The sequence below is a fragment of the Eutrema salsugineum genome, unplaced genomic scaffold, assembly GCF_000478725.1.
Source record: "Eutrema salsugineum unplaced genomic scaffold, Eutsalg1_0 scaffold_5, whole genome shotgun sequence".
Lineage (NCBI taxonomy): Eukaryota > Viridiplantae > Streptophyta > Magnoliopsida > Brassicales > Brassicaceae > Eutrema > Eutrema salsugineum.
The window spans coordinates 7,049,529-7,068,457 of record NW_006256612.1 but is presented as its reverse complement, the minus strand read 5'-3'; the positions used below and the strand labels follow the sequence as shown (position 1 = coordinate 7,068,457).

Below are 18,929 nucleotides of genomic sequence, written 5' to 3'. Positions count from 1 at the left end.
ACTGTCCAGCAAACCCATCTTGGACAGTCTTTCTTTGACCGCTAACTCCTTTTCCTTCACGATCCACATCTCTTGAAACTGAGTTACAACATTACCATCACCGTTAGACTTCTTTCCTTTGGATTTCGCAGCCTTAATTCCCGGAGGACGTGACTCAGTTTGAGCTTCATCAGCATTCTTTCCTTCCTCGCCTTCAGCTGCCTCCGACTAGGTGCCGTCTTGAGACCTCCTCCTTTTCTTCTTTCCATCTGTTTTAGCTGCAGTCAGTTCACACCACTTTTGATCGTAACAGAGCTCCTGCCACGCATGGTCCATCGTAAACTTCTTCTTATGGTCAGTAAAGAAAATCTCATGAGCCATTTTCAACACATCATTCTCGTTCATCCCACTTGCTTTAGCCCTCAATGCAGCCGCGTATGCCCCAGAGAACTTGCAGAGGTTCTCTTTGATTTTTTGCCAACGCTGCTTGCACTGCATAGGCCCGCGGATCTCTCTTCCAACCGCCAGTGGAGATGCACCGAAATAGTCTGCTATGCGCGACCAAAACGTGCTGTTCTTCTGCTCGTTAGCAACCACAGGATCTTTGCTCGTGTTGAGCCATGAGCTTATGAGCAACAAATCTTCGGCTGGAGTCCATGTTCGGCGTTCCTTCTTCTCTGCAGGTGTCTCCTCGGTCTGAGAACTGAAGATGGAGGCTTGGGAAGAACCAAGATCAACGGCTGGAAAGGACAAGAAATTTTCTTGTTGACTCGTGAGTAAGTCAACAAAAGTAGAAGGCGGAGTGAAGGGAAAGGAAGAACCCATGGGTTTATGAAGGGGTTTACAAAGGAAAAAAGAGAGAAGAGGTAGACGAATAAGAGATAATGAACTTGGAAAACAGAGAGTTGAGCAATTACTTCAAGTGTTTACTACTAAGTGAAGCTGTTAGTTGAGGTGTTTAAATAGAAGATCAAAAACAAAAAAGAAGAAGCAAAAGATGAGATAGCATTCATCAAAATCTCACAACTATACCGAGTTGACAAGCATTCATCACACCACAGAGATATATTAAACCACACCATTAACTACCTAACCGGCATCAAAGCTACCACTAATGCATTTATTACCACCTAAGTAGCCACACGGTTCCATTTACTTGAGATTACAATTCCATTTAGATCCTAACTAGATACAATACAAAGAAATAAGAAAGCAAACACTAACCTCAAAAGCTTCCTATGCTCTGTCTCCTTGGAAGTGGAAAGCATCACAACTTGCAAACAAGCATTGACCAACAAACAAACCAACCAAAGCATAACAGACATTCGAATACAACACATAACAGCCGCATTATCATCATTCCAATCCGGAAAAAAACATAACAATAAGTCTTACATTCGATTACAATACTTAACAAAATACAACACTTCTAACCCTTTAAAACTATTTGAAAACCAAAAGAGAATTAGCCGATAGTACCATGTTTTACCTTACTTCACAAAGCTAACAAAGACACCGACTGAAACGATTAGAACAACCAATGCTACAACCACTTTCACCTCCTTTCCTTCCTTTGTCTTCGAAGCACTAAGCTCCTTCAACGTTTTCACTTCATCTTCACGAACCCTTGCCTCAAGAGACTTCAAACTAGCCTTAAGTTCCATCAGCTCCTCAGTAATTGCCTCGTCCCACCATTTCCAAACATGGAGTCCTTCCTACAAGCAAAAATTATGTTAAGCGACCATCTGAATCCTAAAATACTACAAGCTTTGATCATCACCTAAACTCTAAACTCACCGAACTGTTCGAGCAGGTGTAGAAGCGCCGCCCAGGATTTGTGGTGGTATGAGAAGTAACAAGTACCGTTCCAGCTCCGCAGAAGCACCTCGATGGAATCCCGTGGTAACCAGTATGACGAGCCCTTGAGCTGTTGCTGCTCCTTGACGAATCACTGCTTTGACTGAGTGTCATTTTCCTGTAACAAATCCAAGTATTAGTCAACAAATCCAAGCTGCAAACAAAGTTTGGAAGATCGGAGAAGACAAATATCGATGAAGAAGAAGATCACAGAAAAAGAATACCGGAGAATACGAAGATCGGAGAAGAAGAAATCAGAGATCAGAGAAGAACAAGACCGGAGAAGACGAAGATCGGAGAAGAAGAAATCAAAGATCGACGACCATTTTTTCGATGAAGAAAAAATCAGACATCGACAGTTTTTTTGTTTTGTCCGTCGATGAAGACCATTTTTTCCCTTAAATTCTTCACCCTCTCACAACATGACATGTACACAAGTGGGATCGATCCCAAAAATTATAAAAGAGGGATCATTTCTCCTCTTTAATTTAGTTTTTGATTTATTTTTGGGCCAATATTCACCCAGATACCCAACAAGAGTCCAGCGATAAACATGGCCTTAGATAAGATGTCATTAATAGACGATAGCCGTCTTGTGAGTGGATAACAGTGCCATCACTGCCTTACCCAGTGGGTAAGTAACGTAATTAAGTTTAGGGGTAATATGGTCATTACACATTTGATCGAGTGGTGAAAAGAGAAAATGTCTGGTTGTGCAAGCAGAAAAGTAACGGCACCGCTAAAAACCGTTTATACGAGGGACGACGACTCTGAGTCTGAGAGATGAGACTTAACCCCGTTTTCACCTGTAAAACCCATAAAACTCTCCTTTCTTCTACATTCTCCCATTTTTTTCCCCTTTCCCAAGAAAACTTCTCTTTTCTCTTTTCTCACATTTTTTCTCGCACTTTCTCTCTGTTTTGTTCTTTTTTTTTCCCTTGGTGATGGCGGCGCGGGTTGAGATTGAGGACCAAGCGTCTATCACCAAGCTTGATGATGGCGAAATCTTCGATCCCCTTTCCGACGATGCAGATTCCTCGACCGGATCTTCCTCAACCGACTCAATGATTCCTCTCGGCGAAGGAAACCCAGAGCACGACGTTATCAGGACGTGTTTGCTCTCCGGCTTGGGTCCTATATCTACCGACACGACGATCGTGGCGGTGCGTAAAAACTCTTCGGAAAGGATCACGACGAGAGCGAAGTATCTTGCGTTTCGGATTTTCACGGAAGCCATGGCGAGGAAGAACGGCGGAGATCCCAATGTGAAATACGGCTGGTACGCTGGTTCCAAGGAGGAGATCCAAGGTATTATCTCCTACGGATTTAGCAGTCGCGAGGTTCGGAAATCCGAGAACGGCGATGGCTCTCACGGAATCGGAATCCATTTGGTTCCTTCCAAGTGCTCCCTCTTTGCGTAAGTCCGATTTCTCTCCCCTCTGGTTTTCGATTCACTGAGAAATCTGTGGATTTATGGCGTCGAATTCGATTTGGTTTACAATCTTTGAATCGCACTTAATTTTTCTCCAGAAATTGAATTGCAATGTAACAGTGAAAGATATTTGCAGGGCCGGAGCTACAGAGCCAGACGAGGAAGGTTTAAGGCATCTTCTCTTATGCCGTTTAATCCTTGGGAAGCCTGAGGTTATCATCTCCGGCTCTAAACAATCGTCCCCGAGCTCGGTTGAATTCGATTCTGGTGTGGATAATCTCCAAAATCCTAGAGAGTATGTCATATGGAGCTCTACCATGAATTCGTACATCTTACCGAGTTACATCGTCAGTTTCAGGTCACCTCGTCTCAGAGGTAATAACATTTTCCTTGAAGCTTTTTGGATTTCGGCTATGTAATGCTAATCTGAGGATGGTTCGTATGTTTTTGTTTCAGTTATAAGCAGAGGTGGTTTCAGTGCAAGACCAAGCTCGCCGTGGGTTAGTTTTGCCGCCCTGATGTCAATGCTGTCCAAGTCCATGGATCCTTCAAGAATGAACTTGATCATGAGAAGTTACGATGATTTTCGTGTATGTTACGTTCTACTTTGTCAACATCAATTAATCAAAAAGATTATCTTGTTTCTGAGAGTTCAGCGATGTGGGTTTTGTTGCAGAAACGGAAGATCAGGAGAGACCAATTGGTTCGGAAGATGAGAGAAGTGGCTGGAGACAATCTTTTGGCTGAGATAATCAAGAATCAGAGAGACAAAAACAAGGTCAGGGTTTGAGAGACAACACAGAGATGGATTCAGGGTAAGCAAAGTCTTGTTTAGAATCAGTACTTTTGTGCTTTCTCATCTAATCAAATTAATGGAAAGTGAAAGTATATGACTAAAAGACTCTTCTTATTCTTTCTTATTGAGCAAGGATTGCTAAAACTTTTTAAGTTTTATTTGGGGTATATATGAAAAAAGGGATCTTTTCTTGTTAAACTCCACATCAGCCTTTATTCCTTTAGACGTATGTTAATCCAACTCATGCTAAGTTTGTGGCCATTCATTTGATTTCATCAAATATGGAATTTAAGAAATGTCTTTTCAACATTTCTAGAATATTATTGACCTCCTTTTTTCTTTTCCTTTTTCCAATTCCTTGCAGGGAAAGTTTCACACGTGTGATACGTAATAAGGTGGAATAGAGAAGAACATACACGTTTTACACGTACATAGACAAGCTCAATATGTGGAAACTATATATGAGAGATTTAAAGCATTTTCTTTCCTTTAGGAAGGTACAGTTTATGTTAGCTGTACAAACAGAGGATCCCTTTTGATACCAACTTTTGGGAAAATTTGTAAAGAGCATTCTTTCACATAGTAATGAAATATTCCAAATTTTCAGAACAATCAAGAGAATCTTAAAACCACAATCTCCTTGAATTATTTTATTTATAGCCTCCTCCGGTTCGTATATCTCCTCCGACGTGATCTCCACCTCTCCTTAATGTCCTCAGTTTTGCTTTTCTCCGATTCCACGCCGTTCTTGCCTTGATCATCATCATGGCCTCCTCCTCCTCCTCTTCGGATTTTTGCAGCTTCAGCGAGAAGATCTTCAATCATACTCTCTGTTGTTTTAATGGTGATCCCATGAATGTACCAAGAAAGTGGCGGTGGAGTAAGAATAGCAGAAGGCTGAAACATCTGATCCATTGTCACCTTCGAACCGATCCTTCCTCGCCCGTTGCTACAGCTTTCGTAATCTTCTCGAGTTCTTGGCTTTCTTGTCTCACACAAATGTTCGTCTATAAACAATGGCTCTACTTTCCAACAGCCCTCGAACACTTTCATGAACATTGTTTTCTCTTGCCTATAATTTGACTGCATGCCCACAATAGGCAGGAGAGAAACCCTATTAATTAAATACTTGAGAACAGAACAACAAGATAGAGTCTTGTGAGAGACAAATATATCTTACGGTGAGATTTTTTCGGTTTTCTTGGACAATTAGATGTATAGGGAAAGTTCCAGCCCACCAAAGGAATTTCCAGGCCGCTGCTTGCTTCACCTCCACGGTCTGCACTGCTCCTTCCTCCATCAAAACTTTTCTCGATATACATTCCTGTTTATGATTAAGGAAATTGCCTTAAGTATTACTGTAATGTTCAATTCGAATCATACAAGACAAAGACCATGCAAGCACCTTAATGTTTTTGAAGTATCTTTTGTTGTCTGGATGGGTGAAAATGTTGTAGACTGATTCAGGAGGTAATCCTACGTTTACTTCTACGTTCAAATGGCAAAACGAACCTTTCTGTGTTTTCACCTACAAAAATCAATATGTAAGTAAAAGTTTTGAAAATACAAATTTTCTCTAAATTCTGCCAATTCTAAGTAATTTCTAGGATTTGTGTTTTTGGCTCCCATCGTACCTGAACCTTAGGAGGTTGATCTGTCCATGAAGGATTATCTCTCCAAGCTTGTAACTGCTTCTCTAACTTCTCCTCATATCTTTCCTCATCATAATTAGTAGTCACTATTTCTGACGACGCTGGCTTAGTGATCAAGCTTACCTCTTTGACATTCCTTAATCTCTTGAACTCAGCCTATAACAACAACAGCAACAACAGATAACATAATTTTACTAGAAGATATATTTGATTAAGCTTCTTGGGGGTTCTTGAGATGGAAATGAAAATTTGAACCTTAAGAGGCTCTTGAATTGTCTGGTTGATCCAGACCAAACATCCAGGAAGTAAAACATTATTTCCAAAAATTTTAACGAACCCAAAACCGCTCTTCTCCTCTGATCTTGAAATTTCAGACCCACCCATTTGTTTCTGTAGTAATTAGATCACAAAACAGAGCAACGATGAAAAAAATGACAGATGATCAGAGGAAATAGAAAGTCAACGAAATGGTCTGAGGGAAACTCATAGCGAATCGTTTGATTGATTAAGAAAGGTGATTAATAATAATAAGAATTAGTTGTGTGGAGGTTGAGTGTACCTTACGGACCGGGAACTAAAGATCTGGGGACAGTTCCATTCTCGTGAATTCCTCTTTTGACGTTAAAGCATGCGCGGAGAATCGGCCGGACATTACTTTCGACTCGTGTCTCTCACTTGTCGCAACCGAGCCCTAAATCTATCCTCTGCTGCTCTGCAACAAGATCACAAATTCGACTCTGGTTTGCAATTCAAATCCAATAATAGATCTTTCCTTTTTTGATTTTGATTTTTTTTTTTTCTTAATTAAAAGACTTGAGTGCGCAAAAGAGTCAAAATCTGTAAATGTCTTTTGTTGAATAAGAGATACTAAGAATTGACATTTTTTATATAAAAATAGGCGGTCGGAGAGCGACGTGATATCCAAGCATCATGGACTTATTGTATCTGTAATTAATGGGCCTATGACCCGATTATGAGTAGTGATTGTTACGTAACAAAGAGCCGATCTAATTAAATCGGCTTAAGGGCAGCTTTCGGTAACAGGCCAATTAGTGGTGTGTTTGGAATGAGAAATTGAGAATCTAAAACCAATGAAATCTTTTGGTCAAGGGTCCAGAAACAAAAAGGGTCATTGTTCAATGGTCTTGGAAATCAGACCTACCAAATCTGATTTCATGCTATAGATTTTTTTTATTTTATTTTATTATAACAGTTTTAAATAAAGTTGTTTGAGATTACTACCACAGTATAACCCACCCATACCGGTTTGAGACCGGTTCACGACACCAATATTTTGAAAATCTTTGGTGGTTTTGATGGTAATCTCACGAATGTATAAAATCAAGGAACGTACCAAGTAAGCGGTGGCAAATGGAGAAGAGAATTTGGTTGAAAGTATTGGTCCATTGTCACATTCCACTCAATGTTTCCTTGTCCGACGCTACATTTTTTGTACACTTATAATTGTGTAAGAATATTATTAAATTTACAACCATAATTTTTTTTTTTTTCTGTAGGTTTATTGAGGTTATAGTGTTATCCATGTTTGTTGCTTGATATCTTAAACCTAGGGATTTCGCTGAGCCTTTCGAAACTCGGTAGTCATATTTTGAAACGCTTTGAGCAGATTTTTACTGGTTTTGATGGTAATCCCACGGATGTACCAAGAAAGCGGAGGTAGATTAAAAGGAAAATATGGCTGAAAGTATTGGTTCATTGTTACTTTCGCCGCAAGCTTTCCTTTTCCGCCGCTACATATTTTGTATTCTTCTAAGCTCTTTGGTAACCTATGCTTGCACAACCGTTCTTGATCTGCGTATATTGGCTCCACTTTATAGTTACCCTCGAACACTTTCATCAACATTACTTTCTCTTTTTTGTATTTTGTCTTTCCAAAATAAGCAAGAGAAAGCCAAGTTAAGTTTTATCTAAACAAAACAAAGGTATTGATTAATATTATTGTGTGAGAAGCTTCTTACCGTAAGCTCTTTTCTGTTTTCATCGAGAATTAGATTTATTGGGATAGGTATAGACCACCAAAGGAAGTCCCAAACCACAAATTTCTCCACCTTCGAGATTTGCCTCGGTCCATCATCCATCAATACCTTTACTGATTTGTTTTCCTTCACAAGAAAAAAATCGATCACAGTCTCAAGTATTGCTATAATCAATACCATATTCAAATCATATATACAACCAGGATAAGGGAAAAAATAACCATAAGTCTGCGCCGCTTGACCTCATCGAAGAACGGGCCGTGTTCTGGAACAGTCAAAAGGAAGTAGACTCCATAAGGAGTCATTCCAGCTGTAAATTCTATGTTCATATGGTAAATACCCTTTTTCCTTGTCACCTTCACACATCAAAAATATAAGAAAATTTAGGGATCTTTCTTCTTGATTCTACAGGCCATTTCCTCTCAAGGCTTCTTATTTGGTGCTTTTCTCTTACCTTGACCTTAGGAGGGGCATCATACCATGGATGCTCCTTCTCTGCATGATGCCAAAGTTGATCTTGCTTCTCCTCCTCTTTTTCGTCATGATATGCCTTCTTCTCCTTAGTAGGGGCATTATTACTATCTTTCTTTGACATCGACTTAGATTCAACATTCTCAGATCTCTCGGACTCGGCCTACAATAACAAAGAGAATCATTACCTGTTAATTATACCTAATTAATGGAAATGAAACTGACCTTAGGAGGCTGTTGAGTGTTCTGATCATTGATCCAGCTACCAAATCCTGGAAATACACCCATTTCTATTCGAAAGTTTAGCCCACAAATACTAATAGTTACCTGATGAAAGCAATAATAAATGAAGATATATATATATATATATTATGGTTTGTGGAATGTTAATTAAAATATCTCAATCTTGAGAGAATGTTGTACGTTGAGTTTTACGTATTGCAAAACAATGAAGTGGGCAGCTCAATTCTCGTGAGTTCTTGACGTACAAGTGAGACCTAGGAATGAGGTGACAGAAGTTTTCAATAAATTGGTGAATGACGTTTCCTGTCACGAAATCAAAACTTTTGTGTTCTTTTTTTTTTTTGGGTATGTTCGATTTCTTTATTTATTTATTTACAATCCTGGAATCAACAATATTTATTCACAAACTTTATTAGGGTTACTTTCTCCAGAAGCTTTTAGTTTGTGTATGGTTTTTGAAGTCAGATGAGCATTCTCTTTTGATATATTTAACTGTTCAGCGAAACTTTGCTTTGGGATTTAAACTGAAATTGTAATCTTCAAAGAGAAAAATCATCATTATATATCTGATTAATCACCGGAAAATCCATCGATAACAATTGGTTAGGGTTTCATATTAGATACTTTTCTTTTTTAAATCTTTTTCCATTTTAATTCTGAAATATATTATTAAGCCTATCAATGAAATCAGTATTATTTTTGGTGAAGCACGTAAATCTGTATTTTTTCATTTTTTTGTGTGTGCGGTTTTCCTTTATCACATCTGTGGTGGGCGAGTAGTGTACCTTACGTTTACTTACTACGAAAAAATGAAGCATTTGCCAGGTTTGTTTTATTTTATTTTGTTTTGTTTTGGTTTAAGTTGATAACTGAATTTACTTAATTTTTTCGAGTTCATATATTTTTTTCTTCCTCCTATTCGGATTCCCTATAAAGTGACTTTATAACACTGTATAATCAAATGGTTCGATAATACCACCACAATATAACAAGTTCATACCGAGTCTGAACTTTTGTGGATGTCGATAACATATTGTCTTAGATCTTCGAGCAATGCCTTGGTGGTTCTGATGGTGATCAACCGCATGAACCAAGAAACCGGTGGCATGTTAAGAAGAGAAGAAGGCTGAAAGATCTGCTCCACTGTCACCTTTGACCCTATCCTTCCTTGTCCGCCGCTACATTTTCTGTACTCTTCTTCACTAGTCCGTGATCTAGACTTGCACAAGCGTTCCTGATCTGCGTATAGTGGCTCCACTTTCCAGCTACCCTCAAACACTTTCATGTACATCATTTCCTCCTTCTTATATTTTGCCTAAGCAAGAGATCAAACCCAAATTTTGTTCACCAAATACTGAAGTGGTTCTTGTAAGGGATATGGAAATGCTTCTTACCGTAAGATTTTGATGGTTTTCATCGATGATTAGATGTATCGGGATAGCTCCAGACCACCGAAGGAGCTTCCATCTCAAAGTCTTTTCCACTTCAGTGATCTGCCTCGGTCCATCCTTCTTCAAAACCTTTGTTGATTTGTTGTCCTTCGTAGGAATTAAAAAGATAACCCTCTCAATTATGTCTTATAATTTATACTTCATTTGAATCGTACAACTATATAGAAAAGAAAAAGAAAAACAAACAAACCAGACGTTGGCGAAATTGCTTGTCGAATCTACGAAAGAAAAAGACGTTTCTTGGATTAGTGAGCATCTCGTATACTCCTTGAGGAGGCCATCCCAATGTGAATTCTATGTTCAAATGGCAAACACCTTTTTCTGTTTTCACCTTCAAACATAAGAATGTAAACAAACAAAGATCTTTTCAATTCTAGCAATTTCTTAATAAGCACCAGAAAAAAAAAAATACAAAACCCCTAAAAGTACAGAGATATTGTTTGCTGATATGTTATATTACCTTCACCGTAGCAGGAGCATCATACCATGGATGCTTGTTATTTGGAACTACCCAAAGTCCTACTTGCCTCTTCACCTCAGCTAAGTCATAATATTTAGGATCCGTAGCATACAGTGGCATAGATCTAACATGCCCAAGTTTCTTGGACTCGGCCTACAATTATCAACAAACAGAATCGTAGTTTGATATAATTTATATATTAACTGATATAGTATTTTTAATAGCCTATTACCTTAACCTTAGGGTCCTCACTAGGATCCCAATACCATGGTTCCTGAATATTAGTGTCCTTTTCTGCAGCTGAACTAGATTTAACATTCTCAGGTCTCATGGACTCGGCCTACTACAACAAACACAATCATGATCTCATTTGTATATTTAACCGGTATAGTAGTTTATATTGATTTGACTTCCTCGGGTCCTCTTATTGATGAACATGAAACTGACCTTAGGACGTTGTTGATTATATTGATTGATCCACCCACCAAATCCAGGAAATACACCCATTTCTCTCCCTGAAATTTTAGTACTGCAAATAATACTTACCTAATCAGAAAAAGAGTAAATGAGGATACAAAGCTGGCTTGTATATATTTTGGTAACCTTAGATACCATGTTTGCATCTTGAGAGACTGGTCTACGTGACTACGTTAAGTTTAACGTACGGCACAACAATGAAGTAGGCAGCGCCATTCACGTGAGTTCTTGGCGTACAAGCTACACTAGGAGATCAGCGAAGATGAGTCGGAAAATGAAATCAAAATCGAAGTCGCGGAGGCGAGGTCCATTAGGACATGTCTTAGTCGTTAGAAGAAAGTGAGAAAGGAATGACACATTTGTTCTAAATAAAAGTAATTTCTCATTTTGAAAACTTAGGTAGTGGTATTTATGGAAATGCTATGGGGATGGTGGTAGGATGGTATTACAAAAGTGATATTATATTCCTTTTTAGTTTAAGGGCCTAAAATGTTTTCCTGTCGGGAAACTCCGAAAATCTTTAAGCTGATTCTGACAGTAACGGTTTTCTTCGCTATGCTTTCTATTTTTATTATTCGAAATTTGCTTCGTACTTCCGAAACACTGAACATAGAAGCGGACGAGGAGGACAAGCGCAAAAGTTATGCTATTTGCTAGATATTAAATTAATAAAACGGTGATTCTCTATTGATCATCCTAAGTCCGACCCCGAGATCTGAGAAAACAAAACCCATAGAGCCATTTGATTAAGAGAAAAACAAGGATTTCAAAGAAACACTCATGAAAAAAATCGCATAAAACACATATGCTTTTCGTCTACTTAATCTATTATATACTATATATATATATATATAAATATAGACTTTTTATTTATTTTGGACGTACTCATGGAAAAGTAACAGTTTTCAAATATTGGCATCTCTGTAGTTGCGGTTACGATTACACCCTGTTCAAAAAAACTCGGCCGCTTAATCGTAGTCGACCGTTTAGGCGCTAGGCGATGGATGACCGTCCTGACTAGATGCTAGACGGTGATTTTAGGTGGTTCTCCGATTTTTTACCGCCTAAAACCGCTTAGAACTGCCTAAAATTGCTTAAAACCGTCTAAATCCGATTAGAAAACATAATTGTTGTTTAATTAAGCATTAAGCACTTAGGCGAATTTGGTTATCGACAAAAGAGGGAATGGGATATCACTGCAATACTGACAAACGCATTTAACACCGCTGATATATTTGTTTGGTTCCGAATATATTTGTTGGAGTAATGTTTTTCATTAATGAGGGTGCTCACAACAAGAAGTCTTGCGCGCTTTCACTTTTAATCGGTGATGCAGCAAAGTTGCGGTCCTTGCGGAGTAAATGGTGGCGCAAGAATCGAAGGAGAAGGTTAATGCGGTGGACAACGTGTCTTTTAATTTGCCATCAAGATGATATCGGGATCCACACGTGTCTCAATGACGTGCCCAGTGTGTACTAGTTACGATGATCATCAGCCTACTTTTTTTATAAGTTTGTTTATTAGGTCAGGTCATCTTTGGAATAGCAAGTTCGTGGAGTATGCCATTTTTTAAATATATTTTATCTTCGCTAAATCCTCAACTTGCATCTTGAACAAAATTATGTTGTTAATGTATACGGAAACACAAAATAAAAAGCAAAGGTTATGCTTTTTGTTGGGTTAATTAATAAAACGGTGATTCCCTACTGAAACTAATTCTTAATATTTTACATATTTTAATAAATTAACCCGTATGAAATTTTAAGTATAAATACAAAATCCTAATTAGAATTAGCTCTATCATATTATTATATAATATAATATTTATTTATTTTAAATATTTTATCATTTAGATCGATTAATTATGATAAAATACAATAAAATATTAATTTACCATATAAAAATAATATTTAAAATTAAAATTTATTATTAAATTTAATCTGTGTTTAAAAAATTCTAAAATAATTAAAATTTTATCTAAATTTTCATAATAATTTTTATTTTTTGAATTTTTTTAAAATTTTAATTTAGTTAAATCTAAATTTTCGTAATTTATTTGGATTCAAACACTAAAAATATTTTTGTTTTAATAAAATATATAAATCCAGTTTATATTGCAGTTTGATGATAACGTCCTGCAAGTGACAATTTAAACTTTCTTCTTTTTGTAGTTGTCAATTTAACTATAAGCTTTTTTTTTTGTATCTATTATGAACAAATTTCACTCACTATACTAAAATATCTTCTTTTTGGATAGTAATATGACAAACTAAGGACTGAAGTAACGAATTAAATCCACACTAGATTTTATACCGTGCAATCGCATTGAAATTTTTTTAATCAAAAATTTGTAATATAATTTTTAGTTTTATTATAGATATAATATTTCTAATAAACGACAAAAAACTATTTTTGTGTTTAAATATAATTTATTTTTTAATTTTTTTTTAGTAATATTATGACCAAGAACATAATTCTAATCCGGCCATTTTATTAATAAAAAAATAATTATTATTATAAAAATATATTTCTAACTCGCTCATTCTATTAATCTAAAAAATACATTGGTTATAAATCAAGAATTCTAACACATCCATTCATATACTACTATATAATAGAAATATTTATTAATTTTAAAATAATTTTTATCTGAATATTTTGTATGTTTTGATAATATAATCCACTTTAAAATTGCTTTTGTTTTAATATAATAAATGATTAACGCCAAACATAAATAATATAAAAAGGTAAACGTGTTCGAGGGCTATTATAGAGCCAATGATCGTTAATCAACAGCTTGTCCAGTTTTAAGCAAATGAGCCATCTTTCCTCTTATTACACCAAGTAAAACATGGGCTATGATAGCCTATATCACTTAAGTCTCTATCTCGAACCAGGGTTTGAAAATCCCACATTTCAGGAGTCATAACAGAGCCTACACCTTAACAAGAATGTTCATCGGAGGAGAATATCTCACTGAAATCCTCCATAACTAACCAGTGCATTTTTCTATAAATTGGAGAAAAAAATAGCTTCGAAGATCATCCCACAGCTCTTTCCAACTAACCACCTATTCTAGTACCGTCATGCTTTTGCGTGGGCTGAAAACCTCCCGAGAAACCCTAGATCACAGATCATCTCTTAATCGCCTTTGGTTGCTGACGTGGTTCTCTCTAACTTGTTAAAAAATAATTTTTTTTCTCCCTTTTTTTTTGTATATTCGACAAAATATTACTAATATTTTGGCCCCCAAACAAACCCAAAATTTGAGAAAACAAAACCCAGCCATTTTATTAATAGAATAAGAAGGATTCAACATAAACACTCACGAAAAAACTCGCATAAGAAAGGAAAAGCACAGGCACGCTTTTCTTTTAACTTTTTTTTATATATTTTAATCATATGTAGACTTATTTTTATTTGGACATGCACACTCATGGAAAAGCGAAAGTTAAAACATATTAAGCGTCACTTTTGGCGGTTGTGGTTGGCGGTTTGCGATTAGATGTTAGCATGCCGCAACTTGCCTGCCTTAAAGCATTAGCGGATTTTGGGTTTATGGGGACCAAAAATGAAGGGAATGGGACCCGAAATTGGTTCCATCCGGCTGGCAAATTAAGGTCACAAAAATTGCATTTTTTAAAAACCCGCTTGATAATTCTTTCCCCCCTTCTTGTTTTGCCAATCCTCCCCGCCCTTTTGGGCTCCCCCCTAAGCACTCCTTGGCAAAACCTTTGGATAAACAAAAAGGTGGTGGGGAAAATCCGAACCGTACAAGCAACGAAAACAGGTACTTCGTCTTCAGTTGGAATGTACTCCTTAAGACATTCATCTTCTGCGGCTTTTATCTTTGGTGTTCTGTATAAACAAATATCAAATATGTGTTATTACATTTCTCAAGCATGCTTTTATCAAATAGTATTCTCTGATACGGAAACATTATAACTTTTCCACTACGTACAAAGTACAAACCACATACAAATTGAGACACAAAAGATTAGTATTAATAACAGTATATAAATATGTATTTACTGGCTTACCAAAGAGCACTAAGAAGAGAACGAAGAAGAGGGCTAAGATGGATACAGACTTCATTGCCTTTGCTTTTCAATTTACTGTTTTGAGTAATTTTGTTGGTGAAAATGGTTCAGTACTTGTGGTGCTATTTATAACCGCTCCAGGCCTTTGGCCTCATTAAATTATCGTTCATTATCTTAATTCTTCAAAAAATATTGTGGGGTTCAGTTTTTAGGATTTTTTAAAATAAAATATACACTAAAGCTAATTGAAATGATCCTTTGGTTCCGAAATATTTTTGTTAATCTTTTTTTATTAATTAAGGTGAGCACTAAGTCCAAGACCTAATACCCGCTTTCAATTAAGAAAACATGATTAACGCCAAACGTGGATAATATAATATACTAAAATTTACTCACATATTTTATTATCAATAATTTCTAAGGCTTTGCATAACAGATTAAAAAACTATTTAACTTTTCTGTTTTTCCAAACTAAAATATTGTTAGTTAACCAGTGATAAAATATTCTGCAAATAAAAATGGTCAAAAGCAATTAAAAAGCTAATTAATTTTGCATTTAAATTAAAAGTTTTGTCAAACGAAAAAGTATATGTGTTTCTCAAGTTATCACTGTGGAGGTGTGGAGTAATGTTGTAATTTGTAAACGAGCGGCATGTGACTTGTATTATAGAACAGTCTTGGGGAAGCAAGTTCGTAGAAAATGCATTAGCGGATTGGGTTATGGACAAATGAATACTATTTGGATATGATCATATTCTCCCTTTTTTTTTTTGGGTTTTGTGGGGCTAAGAGAATACTATTTGGATATGATCTAATGAGTCATATCAACCACCTTCCAAGTGTAAATATTAAATACTCAATATCCACGTCGAACGTTACAAAAGATTCCCTCGAAAGTCATTATAACTATTTCATTTTTATCTTTTTTTGCCGAATATTAATTAAAAAATTGCGGATCCAAAAATATTTTGAGTAAACAAAACCAGAGAGCCATCTTGTATATCATTGGAAAAGTAATTTTGGTTCAAAATCAATCTAAGTGGTTTGTTAATTTCAAAATATTCTTGATAGATCTTTTAATTAAAAATTGATTTTGTTTAAAAAAATAATATCTAAGGAAAATTTGCTTTTTTACATTTCCTTAACCGATGCTATGCAAAAAAAGAAGTAATATTAGTTTTTTTATCCTTCCCTTTTATAAATCGGTTTACCTATAAATTCTCCACTGTTAAATCGACTCATTTATAAATGTTTTTTTTTAAACGAATTCATAAATGTTTTTTATAAAGTTAAAAACCCTGCATCGAATCTTATTACATTTCTCAAACATGCTTTTATCAAATAGCTAGCATTCTCTGATCCGGAGACGTTAATTATAACTTTCCCACTACGTACAAAGTACAAACCACATACAAGTTGAGACACAAAAGATTAATTAATAACAATATACAAGAGGATATACGTATATATTGTTGGCTTGCCAAAGAGCACTATAAGAAGAGAACCAAGAAGAGGGCTAAGATGAAAACAGACTTCATTGCCTTTGCTTTTCAATTTACACTCTGGAGTAATTTTGTTGGTGATGGTTCAGTACTTGCGGTGCTTTTATCAACGCTCCAGGCCGTTGGCCACTTCATTAAATTATTGTTCATTTTTTAACATCTTTATAATTTATATAGTACATCAAGAATACATAAATAGAAACAATACAATATGGATCCTAGCAAAAAAAAAAAACAATACAATATGAGAAACCAAAAAATAAAAGTTGACAATTCTTTTCTCTGAGAAATTTGACATTAAAATTATTAATCATTAAACACATGGCGAGGTTCAGTTTTAGCTGTTTTTTTTAATAAACGCTAAAATTAATTGAAATGATCGTTTGGTTCAGACATATTTTTGTTATATCGTTTTCTGAGCAATAAGTCCAATACCAACTCCTTTTTGACCAAACCCGCTTTCAACTAAGAAAACCCTACTGCCAAACGTGGATAATATACTAATATATATATCCTATTTCTTAGTTACACTATCATGTGGACGCGTGGGCCCATGTGAAGCCGATGGACTAGTTTTGTAATGCAACCTTGGGAAAACAAGTTCATGGAAAATGCGAATAAGGGGGAGAAGATTGTCACAGTCATTGTCGCCACATTTTTTTTTTTGTTGCTGAAGACTATTGAGAATTCAAGACTGGTTGTTTGTTTGCATATAGTAACTTTTTCGTAAATATATCCTCAACTTGCATGTTGAACAAAATTCTGTTGTTTTGAACAAATTAAAATTCTGTTGTTAATGTAAACAGAAACAAAAAATAACAACATGGAAGGTTTTGCTTTTGTTTTACGAGTAATGGCACATGACACTAATACAAACCTCTATGCATATATGTCATGGTCTATTGGTTTTTTTTTTTTTGAAAAATATTTGAATTTCATTAAAATGAGATTGGTTGTAAAATATTACAAAAGATGGTTGATACCGACAGGCTGTCTTTGCCAAAAAAAGGACAAAAAACAGAAGAGAGCCTAATGTAACTTCGAAGGAGTCGATCCTAAGAATGGGTGAGCCAAATCTGCATAAGATCACCAAAGTTTTTGTGGTTTCTTTTCGCCAGGATGACGTCTTGGATCAGTCGATCAATTGTCTTGAAGATAGCTTGTGGCGTGGAGGAGGTGGAATTGTGTAACCGATTGTTTCTTTCGGCCCATATCCCATAGATGGTAGCTTGTTTTGTTCATTTAAAATATTTGCTTTCCTCTATTCGGATTCCTTTTATAATAAAGTGGTTTGGTATTACCACTAAGCAGTCCATATTCAAACTCTTCGGTACCACCCGCTTTTCTAAGATCTTCAAGCAGGGTCTTGGTGGTTTTGATAGTGAAAAATAATTTAAACATATTTACATACATACACAAATACAAATAAAAACTAATATTTAACACAAAGAGAAAAAATTAATGTTAGTTAAGCTACAAAGAGAATCCTATTTTCTTTTTTGGAAATCTTAAAAAAAAATGATTTTGTCCTTTTTTTTTTATTTGATATGAATACCTGTCATATCACATGGACACATTCAAAGTATAAATAATAAATATTAAACTCCGTGCGCTATAAAATATAATTTCTCTCTTTTTTTAATATATAATTTCTCTCGAGTTACATATCATGACGACGAGTGTTACAATAGATAATATGATCAAAGATATGCGAGATGACAAACGATTCTGGTATTTTGAAAAGTAAGTAGTAATTATTTTTATAAATTCTAGAAATTAATAATGTTAAGTGAACATTTATTATTTTCTATTAATTAATCAATAAATCAATAAAAAGAGTGTTTTAGTTTATAATTTTTCACAAAAAATTCAAATTATATTATATTTGTTGTGAAAACTTAGAAACTTTATTAATCACTGGAATGTATATATAGAGTACATAGAGAATCTAGGTTAAGTACAATGCCCTGATGGGCCTAATGGGCCGGTATAAGAGTCCATATATGATATGTGTTATAACACTTCCCCTTGGACGAGTGAACCGGGTCAGCTACTCAATCGGGATCTCGATAATGCGCTGGGGAATGTTGCCTCATTAAAACCTTACCAGGAAAAACCCAGTGGGACAAAACTATGGTGAAGGAAAAAGAGTACAACACGCATTACTCCCCCTGATTGTAGCATCACTGCAGATCTCTAAGTCTATACATTCCTATCTGTTTGACGAGCTTCCGGTGTTTTGAAGTAGGCAATGATTTGGTGAAGAGGTCAGCTGAATTCTCACTGGATCGGACCTGCTGAACGCTGAGAGTGCCGTCCTTCTGCCAGTCTGAGGTTGAGAAGAACTTCGGTAGAATGTGCTTCGTCCGATCTCCTTTGATATATCCTTCCTTGAGCTGAGCTATGCATGCCGCGTTGTCTTCATACATCACCGTGGGCTGTGTGTCTTCGTCCATACCACAATCTCTGCGGATGTGCTGAGTCATGGAGCGCAGCCAGACGCATTCCCTACTAGCCTCATGAATGGCTAGGATTTCAGCATGGTTTGATGAAGTGGCAGTGAGTGTCTGCT

The 18,929-nt window shown here is 36.0% G+C and overlaps 6 protein-coding genes across 6 annotated transcripts; 1 reads left to right on the top strand and 5 right to left on the bottom strand.

The window, feature by feature from the left end:
* Window positions 1-207: 207 nt before the first annotated feature.
* LOC112084018 (glutathione S-transferase T3-like) lies at window positions 208-804 on the bottom strand. The gene has a single exon (XM_024152266.1). It carries the CDS (start codon window positions 802-804, stop codon window positions 208-210), a length of 597 nt encoding a protein of 198 aa, XP_024008034.1.
* A 665-nt stretch (window positions 805-1,469) lies between these two features.
* On the bottom strand, window positions 1,470-1,950 carry LOC112084017 (uncharacterized protein At4g04775-like). The gene is made up of 2 exons (XM_024152265.1): window positions 1,777-1,950; window positions 1,470-1,694 (listed from the first exon to the last, which is right to left on the bottom strand). The coding sequence occupies exons 1-2, from the start codon at window positions 1,948-1,950 to the stop codon at window positions 1,470-1,472; spliced, it is 399 nt and encodes a 132-aa protein (XP_024008033.1).
* Window positions 1,951-2,604: 654 nt separating this feature from the next.
* LOC18992598 (probable inactive poly [ADP-ribose] polymerase SRO2) lies at window positions 2,605-4,676 on the top strand. The gene is made up of 5 exons (XM_006416010.2): window positions 2,605-3,253; window positions 3,405-3,643; window positions 3,725-3,858; window positions 3,945-4,083; window positions 4,429-4,676. Exons 1-4 carry the CDS (start codon window positions 2,781-2,783, stop codon window positions 4,056-4,058), a joined length of 960 nt encoding a protein of 319 aa, XP_006416073.1. The 5' UTR covers window positions 2,605-2,780; the 3' UTR covers window positions 4,059-4,083; window positions 4,429-4,676.
* LOC18992597 lies at window positions 4,622-6,492 on the bottom strand. Its single transcript, XM_006416009.2, has 6 exons — window positions 6,276-6,492; window positions 5,972-6,106; window positions 5,699-5,872; window positions 5,470-5,592; window positions 5,245-5,388; window positions 4,622-5,147 (listed from the first exon to the last, which is right to left on the bottom strand). Exons 2-6 carry the CDS (start codon window positions 6,098-6,100, stop codon window positions 4,719-4,721), a joined length of 999 nt encoding a protein of 332 aa, XP_006416072.1. The 5' UTR covers window positions 6,101-6,106; window positions 6,276-6,492; the 3' UTR covers window positions 4,622-4,718.
* A 791-nt stretch (window positions 6,493-7,283) lies between these two features.
* LOC18992596 lies at window positions 7,284-8,519 on the bottom strand. The gene is made up of 5 exons (XM_006416008.2): window positions 8,410-8,519; window positions 8,168-8,347; window positions 7,935-8,069; window positions 7,696-7,839; window positions 7,284-7,604 (listed from the first exon to the last, which is right to left on the bottom strand). Exons 1-5 carry the CDS (start codon window positions 8,470-8,472, stop codon window positions 7,284-7,286), a joined length of 843 nt encoding a protein of 280 aa, XP_006416071.1. The 5' UTR covers window positions 8,473-8,519.
* Window positions 8,520-9,421: 902 nt separating this feature from the next.
* On the bottom strand, window positions 9,422-11,031 carry LOC18992595. Its single transcript, XM_006416007.2, has 6 exons — window positions 10,951-11,031; window positions 10,786-10,867; window positions 10,339-10,491; window positions 10,069-10,209; window positions 9,822-9,965; window positions 9,422-9,742 (listed from the first exon to the last, which is right to left on the bottom strand). Exons 1-6 carry the CDS (start codon window positions 10,959-10,961, stop codon window positions 9,422-9,424), a joined length of 852 nt encoding a protein of 283 aa, XP_006416070.2. The 5' UTR covers window positions 10,962-11,031.
* Between the last annotated feature and the right edge of the window lie 7,898 nt (window positions 11,032-18,929).